The 16,469-nt window shown below is 41.9% G+C and overlaps 1 protein-coding gene across 1 annotated transcript; it reads right to left on the bottom strand.

The window, feature by feature from the left end:
• Nucleotides 1-575: 575 nt before the first annotated feature.
• Nucleotides 576-4,022, bottom strand: Magee1 (MAGE family member E1). The gene has a single exon (XM_051179548.1). The coding sequence runs from the start codon at nt 3,900-3,902 to the stop codon at nt 1,095-1,097; it is 2,808 nt and encodes a 935-aa protein (XP_051035505.1). The 5' UTR covers nt 3,903-4,022; the 3' UTR covers nt 576-1,094.
• Nucleotides 4,023-16,469: the final 12,447 nt, after the last annotated feature.

Here is a 16,469-nt window from a genome sequence, read left to right on the forward strand (position 1 = left end):
GACTACATCCCCAGCTTGCAAACTCATATATCTTTTTTATTAATTTTTTATTCTTGTGCATGTGTGTATTTTTGTGTGAGTGTCTGACACATGTGTGGGTGCCTGCCAGGCCCGGAAGGCATTAGATCCCCTAGAGATGGAGTTACATGCAGTTGTGAGGAACCCAAAGTGGACGCTTGGAAACCAAACTTGGATCCTCTGGAAGAGCAGTAAGTACTCTTAATCACTGAACTCTCACCCCAGCCCAATGAGACAGTATATGCCATGTGGAATGTCTTACCTTCAGATCACTAACTTCAATCCACCAATACCCACTGAAGACTGAAATCCAGATTTGAGTCCATTTACCTCATGTTGTATCAAGAGTCCAATCTTATCGTCCCAGCCCCAGCCCCATTATGTTCACTATATAGTGTACTATATAGCTTATATCATAATAAAATGTCTGGTCCTTGAGTTCTAGAGAAGGGGCTATATCTTGTATATGTCTATCAGACTATAATCAAAATACATTACTGTCCTGTTATATGAGAAGAATATAATAAGTATTTACTGAATAACTTAGTGCATTAACATTGTTAATTATCACACCTTTATTTTTCAATACATTTTAGTACAGCAGAGCAAATACAGGTAAACATTAGTATTCTTTACACAATAGCAGACAGAAAGGGAAGCCAGCCACAACTTAATGCTTTGTCAGTTGTTGTATATTTAACATCTGAAGCTAGACCACGTTACTGATTTTTTTCCAGCTTTCAAGGAAAAGCCTATATCTATAGCTATATGCTATATATTATCTTTTAGACAATGAAACAAGATGGAAAGACTCCCAAAACATTTTATAACACTATCAAAACTCTTAGAGCAAAGTACAACAGAGACAGCAAGTAGTCAAACACATTTACATTACTGGACAATATTATTAAAACAATTGCAACTTTTCAAGATACCAAACAAGAACTAAATATGAAAATACATAAATGGAACTGGAACACAAATATCAAATACAATACATACCCCCAACCCCAATACGTGAGAACCAGGGCTCTAGGCCCGGCCATACAAGGCCACTCTGACTGCCACACAGTCATCTATCGCAAGTTGCGAACAACCAATGGCCGGTGCCCGGCTTCAGCTCTATTGGCCTCATCTTCCAGGGCCTCCCTGTACTGCTCTGGCCAGTCCTGAGGCTCCTTCCTGTGGATTCGGGCCACATATCGCAGGGCTTTCATCTTGGAGGTTTCCAAGCGGGCTCTAGGGCCCCACACAAAATCATACTGCACTGGATCACTGTCAGGAACCCGTAAACTGTCTATGTAGCGCTGACTCAAATACCTGCAGGTAATCACATGCTTTCTTCCATTTTGAACTCCCAGGCCCCTCAGAAAGGCCCAGACTGCAGACTCCCTGGCGTGGTTGCCCATTATGAAGATGAAGCTTAGAACCTGCATTAGGAAGTTGTTGCCAGGCCTGTTTGGACTGTCCACAATTTCTTCAGTATCTTCCATTTCTCTTCGGTTGTACAGGGTGTAGGAGTGGTTCCTGGGATCAAGGACCACTAACTCTGTGCCGTACACATGGTTTAGGGTGCGAGCAGCACGGTTCAGGAGGTCGGGGAACACTTTGCTGCACTCTCGACCAATGTAATACAGAATCCCTTTCTTTGGTATAGGCAGCTTAGTTGAATCCATCAGCAGAAATAACTGGACCAGTTTCCGTGACTTGCTCTCTAATCTTGACTCAGGCCATGAATGGGGAGAATATTTTTGGGTGTAGCCAGGAGCATCTGAATTAGGAGCCAGTAGCTCTGGAGAAACTTCCTCAAAAAAGGGCCTCCTAAAGCGAGGAATGGGCCGCCAACCATTAGCAACATCTCTGACAGCATCTTCTTCCAGCGCTTCATTGTATTGTGCTGGCCAGTCCATAGGATCTTTGTTATAGATCTTAGCCATGAACTTCAGAATTTTCATCTTGGTGGTTTCGAGGTGGGATCGTGGGCCCCAGTAAAACTCATACTCTACTGGTACACAGTCAGTTATGGGCCTGTAGTCCAAGTAACGCTGCCACACGAACTCTACAGACAGAAGTCTCTTCGGGTTCCCAAAAACAGAAAGCCTTCTTTCACGCTGCACTCCGAATCTCCAGAGCATCTCCCAAATATCAGCTTCCCTGGCTTGGTTGCCATTTAGGAAAATCTGTCCCAGGATCATCATCAGGAGGCCCATCTTTGGCCCATTTGGGATGTCTTCTAGCCCTTCAAAGGGCACAGGTCCCAGTTTGTTTAGCAGGATGTAGGTGTGCTCCTCAGGGTCTAGCTCCTTCAGTTCAAACCTAAAAATGCACTCCAGGTGGGCTGCTGCGCGTCTGAGGATCTCAGGGAACTGGTTGCGATATTCTTTAGCGATGAATTGCCTCATCTCAGATTCCTTGATCGGGTACTTGGTCTGATCCTTCACCAGCAGAAACTGCAACAATTCTGCTACGTTTTGCTCCATAGGATCCTGAGGCTTCAGGGTGAGAGCAACGTGGGCGGTGCCAAGGCCCATAATGGTAATGGAGTTGGAATTCTCACTGTCTCTCAGGACCTGGAATTCCAGGGAAGCTTCTGAACGCTTCGGGCGTACAGCGGGAGCAGAGGCCCTTTGCAGACCAAGGGAGGTACACTTGCATAAATTCATGCCCACCGAAGCGCCACAGCTCAACGCTGCCACGGGGTTGTCAGCAGCACTGGACATTCCCGAAGCGCTAAGACCCTGGGCAGCTAGTGGCATCTGCGAGATGCTCGGCCCCTCCCCCAGGGTGCGCAGCCTGGAGGTGCTCCGGCCCTCCCTGCAGGGAAGCAGCCTGCAGGTGGCGGATCCCTCCGCAGCGCAGGAAGCCACCGAGATGCTGAAGCCCTCTGCAAAAATGGGTTTCAGGGATGTGCCCCGGCCCTCAGCCGAGGTGCTCCGGCTCTCACGAGCAGCAGGCAGCACCGAGATGCGCAGTCCCTTTTTGGAAGTGGGCGGCTTATTGACGCTAGATCCCTCCAAGATGGTGGGCGGCACCCAGGTGCTCTGGACCTCACCGGAGGGGGGCGGCATGGAGGTGCTCAGTCCCTCCGCGGAGGGGGGCGACACGGAGATGCCGGGTTCCTCCGAAGCCAAGAGCATCACGGAGGTGCTCGGGCCCTCAGCTGAGGTGGGCGGCAGGTTGATTCCCAGTCCATCAGAGGCAATGGGCGGCACCGAGGTGCTTGGAGCCTCACTAGCGGGGGAGGGCACTTTGATGCTCAGTCCCTCCGAGATGGTGGGCGACACAGAGGTGCTCAGGCCCTCATCAGAGGGAAGCGGCGCGGAAATGCCCGATTCCTCGGAGAAGGTGGGCGGCACTGTGGTTCCCAGGCCCTCGCCCAGGGTGGGCTGCACGTCAGGGCCCTCATCGGAGTGGGGCTTCTCAGAGATGTTCAGCCCTTCAGAGACATCGAGATGCTCAGAGGCCTTTGAGCCCTTAGGAGCAGTGGGCGGCACAGAGGTACTCAGGCCCTCTGCGGCAGAGATTGACATAGCGGTGTTCAGTCCCGCAGAGACTGCAGGAGGCTGGGAAGTGCCCGGGCCCTCCTCCCCGGAGATGGGCAGCTCGGAGGTGTTCGGTCCCTCAGAAATGATGAGCTGCCCGGAGGCGTTTGAGCCCTCTGAGGCAGTGGGTGGCACAGAGGTGCTTGGGCCCTCCCGGGGGGTGGGCAGCACGGAGGCGCCTGGGTCATCAGAGGCGCAGTGGCCCTGGAGGATCTGAGGATCGCTGGGATCCTGAGGGACGTCTGGGCCTGGCACGGCAGCAGGGAGACCTTTCCCGCTGCTGTAGCGCGCATTTGCCCTTCCACCGCGGCGGCGGCGCGAATTCTGGCTTACCAGCGACATGGTCCTGTCGACCAGCGTGTGGAAGCTGACACCGGCAGGCCGGCGATCTCGCAGAAGAGGACGCGAGGTGTCTAGGCGCCTCAGCCCAGCACTGCCGCCAGCAGTAAAGCTGATGCTGCTGCCAGAAGCAAAGTTTCAAGCAAGTCACAGGAGCCGAAATTAGAGGTGGTGGGAAAGAAGGAAGGTTCTAACCAACAGTGAACGCTAGTCTGAGAATGCTCGCCTCTCACACCCCGCCTTCTGCCGCAGTCCGCGCAGGCGCATTTGGGCTCTGCGACAAGGCGACCCCGCCCCACCTAGCCCCTCCCGTGGGTCTGTGAAAGTGGACCTGGTGATTCTGCACCAAAACTGCGCAATAGCTGGAGGGAGGCTTTGGCAGTGTGAAAAAAGGAACTTGAAGCAGATGGGCAGAGAATAAAAATGGAGGTAACACTAGCACGCATTTAGTTAGGGTACCCATTAGAGGGTTTCTACTCAAGTGTCAGGTACTTAATGGGTTTTCAAAACTGGTAGTTAGTGTCTTTAGGATTTGTATCGTCCTCAAAAGCCTTTATGAGGAAAAATATGCATGCTGCGTGGAAGGGTGAAGCTCTCATCCCTTCCCTTGTCTCCTTTGTCATTTTCTCTACTGAAGCCCCAACTCTTATGGCTGCCAGCTATGAGAACCTGCCCCTTCTCCAAAGAGCCAAAGGCCTGGGATTTAGTTTTAATTAGGAAACCTGTAGTTACCCAGGTAATTTCACTGCACAGTCCCAACCCTTACCTATTCAGAAAAATAGGATCTCTTTTGTGGGATCCTGCAATTGTACTATTCCAGCCACATCCAAAATTAGGGATCCTGTGACAGTTAGCACTATGGGGGTTATTAGGAAACCTCATTTTGGAAAACTGCAATTAGCCTGGTTTATGGAGGCAAGTCTTTGGGGAGCTTTCTATTAGTTACTAAAATGCAACTGGAATTTTGAGCCACAGTCAAGTGCAGGAAACATTGCCCAGGACTGGAAGGAGAGGGAATCATTTGTTTTCCTTATAGGCCTACATGGTAACCTATGCTAACAGTACTTTGTATGTTCCTGTGAAGATAATTTTATGTGGCTTAGTGCAACACCAACTGATTTTAATAGATCATATGATGTCATACTTTGACAAGGTTTTATGTTATCCACCTTGCATTTGGTACATGGGTCCACAAAATTGGTTATGGGCCTAGCACACCATTACCCAAATAGTTGTGTCTGGTTAGCCTCTGAATGAAATGATGAATGTCCAAGGCTTGGAAGGCAGGCTCATCTTCGTGAGGCTTGGCCGGGTGTGTGTGTGTGTGTGGGGGGTGTTTTCAGAAGAGATGGATTCTGCTACAATGTGTACTAAAATCAGGCTGTCCAGAAGCAGAAGCAAGCTCAGAATGCAGTTAAATATGCCATCTTATACAGTGCTGCATCTGAAGACATGTGTAGATTTGGAAGTTGAGCGTTCCTTCTTATTCATGTTGGTGTACACGAGAGCCCGTTTCCTGATGACTGTCAAGCACACGAAAAAGGTCGCTTTCATGGGCCTGCAATAGACTTCACATGAATTCTTGGCAATTTAAATAAAGTTACTTTGGTAGCTACACATAAAATTATACCATGTACTATAGAATAGTCACACATGGGATCCTCAGAGGTGGCCATGTTATTTCAAAAATAAACACTAGCTATATCATACATTTGGTCTATTTCTGTCCCTTCTTATGATGTGGCCATATTTCAATGAAGGACCACCTACTGCTCAATCATATCCACTCACAAAGAATCTTTTCCAGAGAATTCATTTATTATATAGTTTTAACAGCCTTAAGGCACCAGAACACCAACATATTTCTTCATGGGTCAGCTTGAATACTATTGGTCTCATTGCTGTATGTGAGATGTACACTGAGAGACAGAAAACACAAATTGGCAAGGGTTGGACCATATATGAAAGTAGAAATATAATCCATAGCTTTTGGCAACCTTTTCAGAAAAATAACACTTTTATCTACAATAAACAGCCCTGGAAATCCACCTCCTTCAAATAATACCTTGTATGATATCATTTAGCTGACATTAGTAATGATCTAGGAAGCTAAAGAATAACTTCTGTAACAATCGACCTCAAACAGCCAGGACTTGATTAATAATTAACAACTTCCATAATTTTTGTCTATGCTTCTAACTTTGGTCCAACAAGAGACAGTCAATTATATAACTCCGAGAAATTACCTGGATGCCCCATTTCTAGTTAGCTGGTTTGCAGCTTCCCCAATTTAATGGCTGCCAGTCTGGACACATAACAGAGTCTTGCCCCTTCCCGCTACAAAATTTCCTCACTCCTCTACTTGCCACTGAGTCTCTACTAAAACAAAAGTAACAGTGGTTCTCTTTGCTGTAGTAAGCAGCCCTGAATAAAAACTCTTTGCATATTGTGTGATCTTTACTATCTCCACTATATGTTATTTTAGGATCTCTCCAAAATATTCATATTAGAACTGGGATGTGGCTCAGTAGTAGAACACTTGCCTAGTGTGAGTACTGCCTTAGAATACAGCTTAGCCTGAATGCTATAACCACTAAAAAAGGAACTCTAGCTTTAGTGAGAATGTCTGCGGTTATATTAATGTGATTGTATAACTCAATTCCCAATGGTATGATCTCCTTCTCCTTAAACTGACCCAGCATTGTTTGTCTCTCTGTGGTGACTCTTGTCAATAGTACATTGCCAGAGTAATCTGCCAATGGATGCTTAGGCAACACTGACCATGGTACAATCTTCTGAAATAAGGAATGGATACAATAACAGAGCAGGAGTCAGAAGTCATGTAGAGCCGGCACTGAGGGATTTGATTGTTTCCTGGATGATATCTTGTCCAAGGAGATAGCAAGAGAGGAAGCAATGAACATAGATCACACAAATCCACTCCAAAACAACTCTTTAAAAAGCATGTGGACATGTTTGTTTTTATATAATGAAATTTAAATAAGAAAATTTATTCTCAAAGACACCAACTAGAATCAGAAATAACTGCAAAATTTTTGTTTAATTTAAACTGTAAATAGTGTGAAGCAAAGAAAGTAAAATCAGTTCTCATGAATGGGTCAAGGCACATTGAACAGAAAAAGCCTGAATAAAGTGACTTTGAAGACTATAAGCAGCACACAGCAGTTACAAAAGATTTCACACTGAGAATAACACAGAAATCTAAAAATAAGAGCCATATACTCAGAAATCATAAGTAGATCCATGCATATTTAGGGAAGAATGTAGATGTCAGAGGTGTGTCACAAGGCCAGAAAGTTCGGCTGCAACTCATCAGTGAAGGCACTTTCATACTAGAAGAAATTTGAGTTATATTCTGAAGTACTCACTTGTTTCTTGACAGGTCAGAAAATGGTTTGTTTTTCAAAAGTATTTATATACAACTTTGCCAACTTAGAGCTCCCAAAGAGCAAAATCATTTTCAGGTTGAGGGGCTAACTAGATTCACTTGCAGAACTTTGGGTATTGTATATTTTAGACAGGAAATACCAGTTCATTAAATTCTGCCTTAAGGGTTGCTGAAACTATGTCTAAAGATATTAAAACAACACAGCATGCTGAGACAAATGATGAATTCAGTTCATATTCTAAAAATGTCAAAACAGTCAACATCAATGAGCAAAGCACAGCTGCCTGCAAAAATTGTACAAATAACAATGACAATTAAAAATAATAATTATATGTGAAGATGCTGTCTTTTAGTTCTTCTACCTTCTATCTACATACATTTACATATTGTAGTAACCTTTGGAAGCAATCTATAAAATGGGTGGATATATTGTGCTATCTTTAAAATGATACTCTTTAAAAATTATGTATTTTACATCCTAGTCAGTTTCCCCTCTCTCCTCTCTTCACAGACCCTCCCTCCACCCGGTCTCTGCCCATCCACAAGCCACTCCCCCTCCATTTATGTTCAGGAAAGGGCAGGTCTCCCCTGAGTATCAACAATGTTACTGCAACTTGGTAAAATAATGCTCTTATTAAGCAGAATTAGTGCAAGAAGTACTCAACATACTTTTCTATTATTTATTTTAAAACATCATATTTAGTGCTACAAAAATAATGAAAAGTTCCCTGAAGATTAGATTCTGCCAATCTTCCACACCGATGTTTACAGTCTTCTGTTTGTGTTTTGTTTTGTTTTTGATGAAAGAAAAATCAGCAGGACGAGATTTGGTTACTTGAACTGGAAAATCAGATTTTGAGTAGAAAAGTGCTATCCTAGGGCATGAGACAAAGTGATAATAGAGAATTGTGGTGACAGTCAATTCAGGGTTACCTCATTTAGAGTACTGAAAAGTCAAGATATACGGGGTGCTGATTCTTCATAAAGAACTTTCTTTTTCTTTCTTCCCTCTCTTCTTCCCCTTCCTCCAACCCTCCCTCCTTTTGTTTTCTGGTGAATTTCTTTAATGGGTCCACATTTGGAAGAGGGACAGAGCAATTCAGTGAACCTTGCCAATCCAACTTCTAGGTTTTGATGTGAGATTAAAGTTTAAGTTGAGAGCTAAAGACATGCACATCCAAGGTAAGGTGTGGTCCTTCCCATCACTAACCCATCATTGTCTCATTCTGTGAGGTGATCTGACAAATTATTAGAACTGTGAAACCTCTTTCCAGAAGTTTCTCCCTCTGACTAAAGTGCTTTTCTTTCTCCTAGAATGAGATTCCTAGGGAAATTCCCATTTCTTTGGTGGGGCATTGTTTGAGTCGTCTCATAGTCAAAATGAGAGACACTTAAGTGTCTCTTTAGAACATCTTCATCTCTCCCAGACCCATTACAACTCCTTTTTGTTTAAACCCTTCAGTTTTGAGATAGGATACTTACATGTTTGAAACAAGTGTAACAAAGCATTCAGTTTAGAACACATTCAGTTAGTGCATGAGAACCATTTTTCATAACTTTCTAGCTTTTAGTTAACTTAGGAAAGGTTGGCACATCACTCCTTAAGTCTCAGTATTTCAATTTCGTATATTGTACATTGCTAAGATATTTGGTGAACTCTAATTTTAGAACAAAAAAAAATATTTTCTTTTCAAAACAGGGTTTCTCTATGTAACAGCTCTGGCTGTTCTGGAACTTGTTTTGTAGACCAGGCTGCTCTTGAACTCAGAGAACTACCTGCTGGAATTAAAGGTGTAAGCCACCACCATCTGGCTAAGAAATTTCTATTTGAAAAAAAAAAAACCCAAAAAAACAAAAAAAAAAAAAAAACAAAAACAAAACTTAAATGCCTTAAAAGAGTGTATACTTGTTCTAAGAATGGAAAAAAATACTGAGAACATGTCCATGGGTTGTGGGTGAAAACATTTGCATAAAACACATTGTGTACGTGTGTGCATTGTCACCATCATAACATTTATCTTTTTTTTTGAAAACTAGCTCCTTTTTCTTACACAATACATCCTGATTATGATTTCCCCTTCCTCTATTCCTCCCAGGTCCTTTTCCCCTCTCTTCCCATCCAGATCCACTCCCTTTCTGTCTCTTATTAGAAAAGAACAGGCTTCTAAGAGATAATAATAAACTATAATAAGATAAAACAAATGCTATCACATTGAAGTTGCCACCAAGGCAAACAAACAGAAGAGAAAGAGCCAAAGGTAAACAAGATTCAGAGACCCACCAGTTCCAACTCTCAGGAACCAAATAGCTGAATTAAATCCTTACCTCCTAATAATTGGTTTAATAGAATTTAATTAAATTCCCAAACTAAAATACATAGAGTGGCTGAATTGATAAAAGCATAAGATCCAATTATATGTTGCCTACAAATAATTCACTTTACTAGTAAGGACACACATACACTGACAGTGAAGACATAGGAAAGGTTACTTAATGCAAATAGAAGGAAAAGCAGAGTAGGGGTAGCTAACATATCAAGTAAAATAGACTAAGAAAAAAAAAACAACAAACATTCAAAGAGATAAGCTAACGGTTATTACGGCCAAGCATCTAACAACTGTAAATGTATGTGTACTCAACTTTGAAGCAACCATTACAAAGAGCAATTACTGAATGTTCTGATGGAATAGATACAAGGAACATAATAGTAGAAGACTTTCACACATTTTCAACAGTGCACAGATCATCCGGGCAGAAAATCAAAAGGGAAAGAGTAGACCTGAATTATACTTTAGACTACATGATCCTTTGTGTGGGCTGTTTCTTTTAGGACTGCATAAATTTCATGTGCATGTCAGTGTGGCCTTGAACTAACAGATACCTGTTTACCTCTTAATCCCAAATCCTGGGATTAAAGGTATGCACCACCACTGCCTAGCTCTATGGCTGCCGGGATTGAAGGTGTATCACCACTGCTTGACCTCTATAGCTTTGGCATTTAACTCCATACATTCCTATCAAATACTGGTCCTACCAAGAGGAAAGATTAGGAGATGATACTTTACAAGATTCGGAATAGAATTCTAAATCTAGTTCCCATGTTTAACAGCCAGGAAGGGTCTTGCCTTATGTATGGTAACTGCTCATCTCCTCTATGTAGACAGCTGTGATATCCTGTGAGATAAAGACAATTGATGTAATACCCAAACTGAGCTTCTAGTGGGACTGTGGGGCATGTACATGCCCAGCATGACTGAAGTATGCCATGGATAACAGTGAAAAGTGTGATACTATCCTTTGAATGAAAAAAGTCTTGCTTATGAATTTTTTAGCTCACAGAACATATCAGCTAAGACCCAAGTATTTACCCATGCTTTTAAAATGGCATTCGCTAAGGTTAACACTCTCCAGTAGATGTTCACTAACGAGCCGAACAGCCTTCTTAATTCCTCCCAATTTAAGCACAGGCCACACTGAGAATTGAATAGTCAGATTAAAAATTGGTACCTCTATGATAGACAATATTTTTAATTCCCAGACTCAACAAGTACTGTGACATAGTCACCTTTTAAAAATTATTTATTTTTATTTTATGTGCGTTGGTGTTTTGCCATGATTGTTGGGTTCCCTGGAACTAGAGTTACAGATAGTTGTAAACTGCCATGTGTGTACTGGGAATTGAGCCCAGGTCCTCTGGTAGAGCAGCCAGTGCTCCCAACCACTGAGCCTTCTTTTCAATCCCATGAGAATTTTTACTAATTAAGGTTTACTGATTCCTTTTTTAAAGATTTGTTTTAATTATATGTGCTTGAGTGTTTTGCCTGAATATATATGGACTGAATATAAGCCTGGTTTTGATGTAGGCCAGAAAAGGGCACTGGATCCCCTGTACCTGGAATTAAGAACTGTTGGAAACTGCCATGCTGGTGCTTGGAATCTTCCCCTGAACAAACAACCAGTACTCTCAACTGCTGAGCCATCTCTCCACCTCCAGATAACGATTTATGCCAGACAGTGCCTACCAGTAACATACAAGCATTGTCTGAAGAGGTCACCTCCTATCCGAGACAGTCCATTCCAATAACTAGAAAAGGGATATTTTTGCTGACAACAATCAGAATACAGGTATCTCCTAAAGAAATTGGGACAATTTTATAGCTAATCAGGCAGTCACCTTTATTATCTTTTCCCTGATAATGATACTTCCTGTGATTAGGGATGGTTGGATATCTATGGCAAATAGATGAAGTCACTGTTGCTTGTGTATTTTGGAACCCAAACTACTATTAATGTGGTGTAAAGAATGGTTGTCTGCCAGGGAAGCCTGCTTCAGCTATTACTAGTTCCTCTAACATTGAAGGGTCCACTAGCATTAATTAGAGGCAGGCAAGAAGTTAAGACTGTTTCTTAAGCAGAAACCTGTTGTTGCACTCTAACCCCCAAAAAGAATTGGAATTTGCCTACTGTTTTAAAAGGTGTCATCTAATTTAGGCCCACTTCCATCCCTCGGAGTCCTCTGTTACCTCCCCTTTCATCTCCAGGCTCACAAATAAACTGTCTTGGCTGGGAATGGGTTATATGGCTTAAGAGTGGGATAGAGTCATTTGTTTGCAGTGACTGATTTGAACTAAACAGGGTAGTGTTTATTAGAACTCGTAGGCAACATTTGACTGAGTTCATTTTTCATGAACTTTTATTAAATCCAGAGCAGACACAACCTATTGAACTGTTTTTAGGTTAGTCATCAATACTAGTATAAAAGACTTCCATTTGTCAGAGCACCCCATGAGAAACAACTGGGTGGACTGAATTTCAACATGATCATGCTGTACAACTAATTCCATCCAAGCTGATTGAGGAAGATTTGACTTTAGCTAGCAATTAGGTTGACCGTTTCAACAGTCTGTTATGAGAACTTTAACATCACATCATCTGAACCCATGGATGTAGAAAGTGGAGGGGTGGTCAGCAGGGGTTAGGCAGTAAGGGGGACTGTAGAAAAGATGGACAGTGACGATACAAAATTGCAGTTAGATAAAATGAATAAGCTCAAGGGATCTATTGGACAACATAGTAACTATTGTTAATAACAATGTATCACAATCTTGAAAAATATTAGGAGGAAATATGGGAGAGACAGGCAGGCAGGCAGGCAGACAGACACACACACACACACACACCCACACACGTGGGCGCGGGCACGCCGTGAGGGGGAGTCTAAATGTGAAAAACCAATTGTTCCTTTATAGCCTTGGTTATTGAAACTTTCTCTAACTAGATTCATTCCTTACAGCTGGGCAGCCACTTTTTTTTTCTTGATTTAACATTTAAGTACTTATGAAAAAAAATTGAGTATGGGGGAAAGGCTATGTCTTCCTAGATTCAAACTCTTGGTAAGTTCTAGGACTGCAGGCATTAACAACCATGCCTGGCATTTTGTTTGAGATGGGGTTTCTCTGTGCAGCCATGGCTATCCTGGAACTCACTCTGTAGATCAGGCTGGCCTCAAACTCAGAGATCCACCTGCTTCTGCTGACATTTAAAAATTATATTTTGAAATAGCTGGACACACACATACACAGAGAGCGAGGATAAATCTTCATCCCTATCATGGTGATACTATGCTGTCTTTTCCTATAGAGGACAGCTGCTTTCTTCCCCTAAACCCCTTCCCTTTGTTTTTGTTCACAAAGCCTAAGATCCTATGGTGTCTCCATACAAAATCCTGGTAAGAAGCAGTCTATAACAGAGCCCAAAACACAACTGGTGGTTTGGACTGGTGGTTCAGATGGATGGTCATCTCTGCAGAGTCCTCAGAAGGATAGCAAAAAACTTTACCTTTAGTCAACTCAAAGTTTTGGCTGGCTTGACATAAGCAACGGAGCCTCAATATCCCTTGGAAGAAGGATTGGAATGATGCCTCCTGGAAAGGCAAATGCAAGTGCATCCACTCACAGGTGAACTAACTCTTTAGAGGTACCTACTACAGTAAAATTTAGGAAACTGGCCTCAGCTCCCTTGTCTTGTATTTGCCATAACATCCACGGAGATGAGGATGTCCTCTCAGAGTGTCCCAAATAACTGGCCTGATTGCGGGGAGATCCTCTCACCATAGTTCATTATGGGGTCAGCAGGCAAGCCACTCTTGGTTCAGCGGCAGGCATTCTTCCTGTAGCTTACTCAGGCCCACTGCCTACCTACATGAAACCCAGGCACGCTGATCGACTCCCCTCTTTAGACAGGTAGACACCAGAAATCAATTGTGAGTTTTTACAAAATATGGCGCTACAACTTGGGCAGGTTCATGAGGCACAAATGGTGACTGAACTACAAAATAGCACAGAACATTTATCTAACTGATGCATACACATTCCAAAATGTGAGCCCCAATCATTTATGGTCTTCCAGGATCATTTTTGCCAAAGTTTTCCTTTTGACCGGATGAACCCCTTATCATCACCCAGCTGTCCCCCTTTCTCTTCACTACTTGCTACTTTTAGTAATATAGTTATGTGTAAGGGAGGGAGAAGATAACCACAAGGTGGCAGTAGCACACAATGAACTTCACGTTAGCAACAAGGACAAGTCTTCATACTGAAGGGAAATGACCAGCCTGGGGTTGGGGGCACTGTCTCAGCAGGAAACCTTCCGGGGGCTTTAGGTGAAGGCTAAGGTAAGGGAACCAACCCAAAAGAAAGGGGACAAGGACTTCCATGGGGAGAAGAGAATCAGAATAAGATGTAAGATCAGACTTACATGTCCAGGTGATGTTGTTACGAAGCACAGAGGTCTGGAGGCTAGCATTAGTAGTACTTTAGGGTCTTCTAGCCCAGGGCTTATCTTACTTGAGGTTAGCAAACATTCGCTACAGTTTCATAGTGGATAGAGAATGCCTAGCCCACATATAACCAAAAATCTTGGCATGCTCCTGTAAGGAGTACGGTTTTTCCGCCTGCCGCCGCCCGGTCTTGTAATAATTGAATATATAAATATTTGAGTTTGGCATCATCAGGCTTTGAAAAACTCCCCCCACAACCAACAGTTTTTTGAGCTAATGGATTCTAACCTCTTCTGAATAAGGAAATAACTTACAACCAATATACAGAAGCCACATCCTTAATTCAATTATATAACAAAGCATTAAGAGGTGGAAAGAGAAATGCAGAGAATATTCTAAGTCTTTATATTATCTGGGAAGAAATGAAAGTAACAATTGTAATTAATTAACAAGTCAATAATACACAATAATTATAAGCATAAAGATGAGGTTCTTTCTGTTATATGTATAATATAATACTGTAATGTTAATATATTTTTCAAACTTTAGACAACTACTTTATAGTTACAAATTATCTCAAAGCACATTATTAAATTGGTTACAGGTTGAGTCAAAGTTTGATTGTGAAGGCAAGCTTCTAACAGCATTTCTCAGGAAAAACATTTCTACAGTGTCAGAGCTATAGCTCTTACTTGCCTAAGCGTATATGAGGTTCTAGGTTCAATACCCAGTACCACAAAAGGATGGCATTCTGCTTACATACCATGTTCAGAATTAAGTAACTTCTAAGAAAAACACTGTGATCAATCTTACTATGCTTTCAACACTCTGATGTAGCATGTTGCCTATTTTTCCTTTGTGACCCATTCATACCTGATTTAGAAGAATGCCTGTGGTATAGCATGTGTGGCTAGCCCTAAGGTCATTCAACTGAAATCCACCCCCCCCCCACATACACACATCAAGAAAAATGCTGAAATCAACAGATAAAAGTATAGATTGATAACAACTGTGTGGCTTTGTGTGCTATTCTGAGTCAACAGAATGGAAAACTAATTTCCTCCCTTGTGAAACTCCTGTAAAAGACTAAGACAAAAGTTCCTAGTTCTTTTTAATAACATATTTGCTATGCTGTTCATAAACAGAGAGGTCAGCCTTTGTTCAAGAGTTCAGATCGGTGGACATATCAGAGCTCTTGTCAACAAATCCTGCAACTATACCAAGGCTCAGTGTTTTTGCTTTTGCTTTGTACCACAGCCCTTAAAAAAATTGAAAGTCTTGCTAAGTCAACCAGGCTAATTTTGAACTTACATTGTCACCCAGGTATGCCTCCTGTGATCCTCGTGTCTTAGCCACCTGGGCAGCTGGGATTACTGTCTGTGCCAGCTCAAACTCTTGAAGAATGGAGACACGTGCATAAATAGAGGGAAGGAACTGGTAAAGGCTGTCACTAGAAGCTGAACTAAAAGCTGGTGCAAAGATACATAAGGACTAATAAGAAAATATTCAAATAATTGAAAAGGAAATTTTAAAAAGGAAAATACAAGAAACAGAATGTGAGACAAATAGAAAGCAAGGAGTAAGTTGATATATGTTTACCAGAAGCTCCAATCATTATTATATTAAATATGATTATGTTACACACTACAATAAACAAGACAAAAACTAATAGCATGAAATTAGAAAAGTAAAAATGTCACCTACAAGAAGTACTACCTTAAATATGAGGTTGTGTAAACATTAAAGTTAAAACAATTAGAAAAATATGTCATACAAACACTAACAAAATTGTTTTGTGGTAACCATAACATTAGGTAACGAGCTTATTTAAATACACTATATGAGAGGCACAAAACATTATATTATCATGAAACTGTCACTCCATTATGAAGACATAACAATTCTAAATCTGTATACATCTAATAGCACAATATTAAATTATATTAAGCAAAAGTTGACACAATACAGGGTAGCAGAATAACATCCTCTCAAATACATCCACATACTAATTTCCAGGTCCTACAAACACATTATGTTCCATGAAAAGAAAGAAATTAATGTAGTGGATGAAATTAATGTTGCTAATTACCTGGTTGTAAAACATAATGTTAATCCCAGGGAACCCAAGATAATCATAGTGGTTCTTAAAAATAGAAGAAGGAAGCAGAAGAGACGTCATGATGAGCCAGAAACCTCTAGTAAGCTGATTTTTCCATTCTTTGTGTGAATTCCACCTTCAGTTTCCTAAGGACCCCCATGGAGATTTCCAAAGGTTTTATTAAGTTTCCACCAGCAGTATAAGGGTTTCTCTTGCCTCCTTACCAACATTAAAATAGTTGTGTTAAACAAAAGAAGCTATATGCATGTTTATGTCTAGAAAAGA

Source organism: Phodopus roborovskii, unplaced genomic scaffold (genome assembly GCF_943737965.1).
Source record: "Phodopus roborovskii unplaced genomic scaffold, PHOROB, whole genome shotgun sequence".
Lineage (NCBI taxonomy): Eukaryota > Metazoa > Chordata > Mammalia > Rodentia > Cricetidae > Phodopus > Phodopus roborovskii.

Coding starts and splice junctions, on each gene's coding strand:
- Magee1 (XM_051179548.1), bottom strand. CDS start 3,902: ATGTCGCTGGTAAGCCAGAATTCGCGCCGCCGCCGCGGTGGAAGGGCA.